This window comes from Mus musculus, chromosome 7 (genome assembly GCF_000001635.26).
Source record: "Mus musculus strain C57BL/6J chromosome 7, GRCm38.p6 C57BL/6J".
NCBI lineage: Eukaryota > Metazoa > Chordata > Mammalia > Rodentia > Muridae > Mus > Mus musculus.
The window spans coordinates 21184343-21191472 of NC_000073.6; the positions used below are offsets into that span (position 1 = coordinate 21184343).

The 7130-nt window shown below is 44.2% G+C and overlaps 1 protein-coding gene across 1 annotated transcript; it reads right to left on the minus strand.

The window, feature by feature from the left end:
- Positions 1 to 217: 217 nt before the first annotated feature.
- Positions 218 to 1274, minus strand: Gm5157 (predicted gene 5157). The gene has a single exon (XM_011250758.1). It carries the CDS (start codon positions 1272 to 1274, stop codon positions 369 to 371), a length of 906 nt encoding a protein of 301 aa, XP_011249060.1. The 3' UTR covers positions 218 to 368.
- Between the last annotated feature and the right edge of the window lie 5856 nt (positions 1275 to 7130).

Here is a 7130-nt window from a genome sequence, read left to right on the forward strand (position 1 = left end):
ATGCTATGGTTCCAGGAGACTAAGTTTCTGTGAAACTCTTTGCCTCAGGACTGCTTCCAGGTTTCTAAGCCTGTCAAGTGAGTCACTACTAGAGTGGATGTAGCAGGGTGGCTCCACCTCCATCCCGAGGCTGGCCACCAATAATGGGTTCTTCTCGAATGACAGCAACTTTCTGATGGACAACCTCTTCTTGTTTGATGGCCTCTTCCTGGGTGAGGTTCTTTTTTCCATGAGGGTCTCTTTCTCCAAGATATCCCCAGAGGAGGATCCTGGAACACCTACACTCTTAGGTGGCTGCAGGGATCCACAGAGCTCCTCTTGGGGACTGCAGGAGGACATATTCCTGTCAGGCTTCTATGTGATGACTCTCATGGTCCTGACAATGCTGTGGCTTGGGGTGCCTGGGAAATCTGTGTGGAAGTAGGTGGTAAACATGCCTCACTGCCCCTGATCATGGGGTGCCTCATGATTTGGTGGATGGTGGGCCTCCTGCTGGGATTGATCATCAGCAGTTCAATGATGACATTGAAAATATCAATGGGAACATGGGAAGGGATGCTGAAGTTTGCAGAGATGATCTCCTGCTTCAAGTCCACAAAAGACTTGCCTTGGAAAGGCAAGTTCCCAGATACCATGAGGAACAGGAGGACCCCTAAACTCCAGATATCTACAGGGGGGCCCTCATATTTCTCTGCTTGCAAGAGTTCCGGGGCACAGTAGGGCAGTGTGCCACAGAAACCTGCCAGCTTTTGTCCAGGAATCACTTCAGCAGCCAAGCCAAAATCACACAGCTTGGCATTTCCCCTGCAGTCGATCAAAATGTTGCTGGCCTTTATGTCTCTATGGACAATGTGATGGTCATGGCAGTACTGCACCGCATGTACTATCTGGGCAAACAGCCTTCGAGTCTTGCTCTCCTCTAAAGACCCCACTTTGATGATGCGATCTTGTAGCTCTCCCTCTGAGGCATACTCCATCACCAGGTAGGTCGTCTCTCTTCTCTGGACCACATGAAACAGCTTGATAATGTTAGGATGGCTAAGTGATTTCATAATCCTGGCTTCCCTGCAGATGGGTGAGGTGTACTCCTTGGTGTTTTGGAGAATTTTTACAGCCACAGAGGTACTTGTGGGGACATGGAAGGCCCGTTTCACCACTGAAAATTTTCCTTCACCCAGTGTGTTCAGCATCTTATAGTTAGTGTCGAAGTTCTCTTCAATTGAGTAGCAGGCCTTCAGATCCTGCTCCATCATCTTCAGATCCTGCTCCATCATCAGGCCCTCTATGACTTGGCTAGAACCAACCTTGCAATGAGAAAGTTAAAAAAAAAAAAAAAGGAACAAAACAAAAACAAACCATTTAAAATCCGGCTAAAGAGAATTTTTACATTTAAAACTTCTTACCTCCAAAAGACAAGAAAAATGCCAGAAACATGTCAGACAACCTAATCAGGTATTTGGAATGCTTGGGAAGAGAAGAGCAAAGCACCTTCTAAAGCAGTAGACACAAACTATGACATAGATCAGGTTGACAGCAACCAAGTGCAAACTGATAGAACAAAACAAGGGATCACGGACAGTAAGAGCTGCTCACTGGAAAGAACCATCCTCTCCCCTGGTCTCAGCACACTCTGAGAGCCAGTGCACCAAGAAAATCAGGTTCTAGAGGAGTACATAAGACAACAAACAGACACTCCAACACCCACAGTGTCCAGGCTGGAGAGCTGGCTCTGGAGTCCAAAATGTCAGCTACTCCTGTAGAGGACCTGCACTTGGTTCTCAAGACCCAGGTCAGATGGCCCACAACTGCCCTAAGTCCAGCTCTCAATCTTACACCTCTGGCCTCTAAGGCCACGTATACAGCAGACTCACCATCACTACATGCCACTTAAAATACTGATACAAATCTTTCTATATAATGTTATTTATGATCCTTGTTGGTCAGAAGAGGGCATCAGATTCTCTGGAGTAGAACTACAGGCAGTTGTAGTGAGAGCTTCGTTTGGTTTAAAACCTAGGTATGGTATATGAACATGTTATTGCTTTAATTCCGGGTGTTTGACAAGAGGCTCACAACCATCTATAAATCCAGTTCCAGAAAAATCTGACTCCCTCTTCTGACCTCCATAGCAGAGACCAGGGAGGTGGTGCTCAGACACACATGGAGGCAAAATACTCATGCACATTATTGAAGACATAAAATATTCTAATTTATCAAATGTAACTTTAAAAAGTAAAATAGAAGATAATAAAGAACATTGAAAAGTAAACACATAAATCAAGCCAGCAAACACACAAACCATAACCACAAAAGCCTATCATAGTCACCAAAGTGTAGAGAAACTCACTATTTTGGGATCTGAAGCTCCTGAAGTCCAAGTCTAATCGCTCAGCATCATTGAACGCCAGTTGCTTTCCAATCAACTTACAGCTTCTGTCCTGTAATGACAGGAAGCAGCCTCATTCAGAGCTGTAAGTGGACAGGTGTCTATCATTCCTTACAATGGGTCCTGGTGTTGTCAAACCATGAAATTGATCAATGGTGTTCAGGCACAACCCACTGGCTTTCCCCACATTCTTTCTTGAAAGACAGGATGTCTGATCTTGGTCATTGGGGCAGAAGAGGGCTGGTTACACTCAAATATCTGTCCACAGTGTTGCCCAGTGACCCTTCTTCCTGCTAGGTCCACTGCCGAAGGTTCATAATTTTCCCTAAGCTATGCAAACAGGTAGGAACAATGTTCAAACAACTTGACACTTTGTGGAACTTTTGACACCCCAACTTTAACAAGGAATCTCCCCTTGTTAACAAGGAGTCCTAAGACTGATGATGGGCTCCAGAGCTTTGGTCCTCCCTCAGTTATAGACTCTGGCATTCATTGGCTACAGATGGACAGTGTTCAGCTTTTCACTTAGACCCTAGCCTTTATGACAACTTTGTAATAACTCATGTGTACACTAAAAGGATTCAATTATTAATTTTTTTTAAAAAACACACATTCATAGGTGCTAAAGGATGGTAGCTATTTACTACATTGGTAGTTAGAACAAAATACTGTTTTCTATGGTAACCCAGGGTTTGAGACTAACATCTGTGAGGTTTAGAGGAAGATGATAGCATTCATCCCATCTTCCCCATTAGGCCTGAGAGTTCTCACCAAAGCCCAGGATCCAGAGACAGTAACAATTCCCCTCTGTTTTTCCAAAGGGGCAGGAGTTTGTAACGGAGTTCTGTGAAATGAGAGGTAGACCATCCAAGCAGTAGGCAGCTTTTGTTCCTCAACATGATTTTGAGTTCTTTGGCCAGTGGGACTCAAGGGCACAGACTTGATTCTTTGCTTCAAAATTACTATTGCCCCCATCTCCTATGCCTGAGAAGACACTAGCTTTCATAGCACATTTGCTCTACTTAAGACAGAAGATACATCATGGGATGACAGTTGCAGACAGAGGGACCCAAGTAGGTTCAGGGACAAGCAATTTTATCTTCCACCAAGGAAAGTTCTTCAAGGAAGTACAATTGTGGCTCCTTTTAGACTTACATTTATCCTGGCCTTGAACCTTTTCAGCTGCCCACTTCCATAAATAGAATCAACAGAATAGGATCTGAGCATTGCCTTTGCTCCTTGCATGGAGTCATGATGTTTGAACTTCCAGGAAGATCAGAAGATAACCAGCCAGGAGGAATCTTTCTGCTAAAGCAGAGACACATTGGTGCCCTTGCTTAAGAGACCATCCAATCCTGTCTGTCAGTCCTCTGAACAGGAGGACTTGATGTGATGTGGCCTCTACTTGGAAAGTAAGGGTGTGAACAAAACAGGGAAACACTGAGGGACTTGGATGGGGCAGGCATAAGAAAGTGTGATGGGGAGGAGAATGTGATCAATGTTCTTCATGTACATGTATGGAAATATCACTGAGAATGAACATGTTGTGTAGTTAACATAAACTAATGTTCCAAAATAGTGAAAGGAATATAGCCATGTAAAATAGGACATTTTAAAACAAAGTCAAAAAACTAAAGAACAAAGAAGATATAATTTCTTCCAATCATACTTCGAACCAACAAAGGACTGGAAGAGAGAGTTAGTATAAAAGCAGAAAACAGAAACTTCGGGATGACAAGATGACTTAGTGGGTAAGAGGACTCTTCTGAAGGCCCTGAGTTCAAATCCCAGCAATCACATGGTGACTCACAACCCCCTGTAATGAGATCTGATGCCCTCTTCTGGTGCATCTGAAGTCAGCTACACTGTACTTATGTATAATAATAAATAAATCCTTGGACCAGTATGAGCAGGGATGAGTGTGTGGGGCTGACCAGAGTGAGCAGAGGTCCTAAAAATTCAATTTACAGCAACCACATGAAGGCTCACAACTATTTTTATAGCTACAGTGCACTCACAAATATAAAATACATACACCTTTAAAAAACAAACAAACAAACAAACAACCCAGTAACCTCTAAACTGAAACCTAAGGATTTAAAAGAAAACTCACTATGTTCAGATTCAACAATACACGAAGATCCAAGCGCAGTGGCTCAAAAGCATAGAACTCTAAATGCTCTCTACCAACCAACAGCTACTTCAGTCCCTGTAAGGACAGGAGGCAGCCTTAGCCAGAGCTTAAGTGGGCAGGTCAATGACCTCCCAATGGCTCCTTTTGAGGTCAGAGGTAAAATGGACCAATGATGGTAGGGCACAGTTCACTGGTTTCTTTCACATTCTGTCCTCAGGACAGGAAAGGCTGGTTAGTGGGGCAGTAGAAACACCTGAAGAAGGTTACACCTAGTTAGCAGTCCCTAGATCCCTTATTGTAAGGAATTTGACCATGAAAGTTAGCCTGGCCTTCAGTTGGGCTAAGGCTAGAAGCCCAGAGACCTTGAAGGGATGGTAGGAACTTTGCCTGCAGCAGGCACCTGGCCCTTGTCACTAGATGCAGGCCCTTATAGATTTGTGTTTATCAGTAAAGTAAGGGCAATGCCCAAAGCCCTTCCACATGTAGCCTGAACATCTCAGACCAAGTTAATAGGAAAAGAGATGTGACCTGTGGTCACTTAGACTCAAGACAGATCTCCATTCTAATGAGGTACCTAGAGGCCTTGAGTTCTTAGCCAATAAGCTTTCCTTCTCAGACATTCCTCCCAGCAAATGGTATTTAATCTCAGGCCCATCCTGAGAAGTGGGGTATGGTTTTACTCATTCAATTTCTGCCATGACAATAAATACCTTAACTCCATGGACTGCCTCTTTTCATTGGGATCCACTGTGGGGAGCCACAGAGATGGCCCTTGCCTATAGAGCCTCTGTCTAATTTCCTGTAGAAGGTCTATTTGCATTCTCAACCACAACTGCCACCAAGCCAAGTTGGCCTCTCTCAAGCCAAGGACTCTCCACAAGGGACCAGCCAGAGCTCTCCCCTTTCCCACGCACAGCCCAGGGCTAGCTCCATCCCACAGGCCCAGATTCTGTTCTCAGATCTTCCTCTATTTGCAGAGGTGCTGGAGTGTCCAAGAATTTGGGAACTCCATGGCTCTAGCCTCTTCTCAGGCCCAGGGACCTTCAAGCCAGCTGTGACTGCCACGCACCTCAGACTGTAGTTTCCCACAGCCCAATACCCATGCAGCAATGGTATGGGACTAGCACAAACTCCCTTTGTCCTACCTTCTCAAGCAGCTGATCCCTGTGTTAGAGTGGACACAGGAATCACAACCCTACCCCCTATGACCAACTCTATCTGCCAGGCTATATTTTCAAGATTTTTGGCAACTGGACCAACAGGGCCACATGCTAGGGACCAATGTTCAAACTCAGGACCCTTTCTTGGATAGTTGATATCTGTATTGCTTGGGGACTCTCTAGAGTTACAGAACATATGGAATGTCTTTCTATATTGAAGTAATTCATTATGGCAACTTACAGTCTGTAGTCTAACTTCCCAACAGTGGTCAGCTGTGAATGGAAAGTCCAAGAATCTAGTAGTTGCTCAGTCCCACGAGGCTAGTTGTTTCAGCTGGTCTTCTGTTGAAGTAGATTCCAACAGGTATGCTGGCAAGTAAATGCAAGTGGTTAAAAAGAGTGAATCTTCCTTCTTCCACCGTCCTTATGTAGGTCTCCCTCAGAAGGTGTGGCCAAGATTAAAGGTGTGTACTACAATCCCTGGAACAGGGATTTATCTCAGGCTGACCTTGAACTCAGAGATCTCTTGGCTTTAGTCTCCTGGGATTAAAGGTGTGTACTATCTTGCCTTAGCCTAATCTTTTCATAGTCACTTTGCATCAAGATCTCCATGCCAAGATCCAAGTCAGAAACTTGTGTCTTCCAGCCTCAAGATCTGGATCATAGGTGAGCCCTCCAATTCTGGATTTTGGTTTATTCCAAATATAGTCAACATGACCACCAGGAATAGCCATTACAATATCCAAACCCCAATAAAGACCCTTCCCACTTTCATAATACTAAGTGAAGTCATCTGAATTCCACCAGGCTGCAGAGTGCTATCCTTCACTGGGCGTGCACACTCTATTAGTGTGCTTTATCTTGCTGGGATTCAAAACACCACAAAGAAATGCAACTTGGGGAAGAAAGGGTTTATTTGGCTTTCACTTCCCAATCATAGCCTACATGAGTGGAAGTCAGGGCAGGAACTCAAGACAGGACACTTGAGGCCAGAACTGAGGCAGAGTCCATGGAGTAAAGCTGCTTACTTTGACTGAGCCTGCATATATATACATATATACAGCCATGACCTCGTATCCAGGGACATAAATCAATCATGTGCTCCCCCATAGAATTACCTACAAACGAATTAGGTTCCTTCTTCTTCCCCATATTTCTCTAGCTGGTGTCAAGTTTCCAAAAACTAATTGGCACACACTAACATTCATATATTAGTGGTTCACTTTTTACTTGGACACAAACATTCTGTAATAAGTGTTGGTTTATAGAACCTGTCTAACTCATATTCAAAAACATCAGTTTTTTTATTTTTAGATTCAGAGTAATAAGAATAAAATGGTAGCTTGTGAGGGACACTGGGATGCTGTGACACAATGCTCTGTTTCCCAGGACACTCCAGGGTGACTACCATCTATGGGGCTCAGAGGAAGAGACTTTGTCACATCTTCAC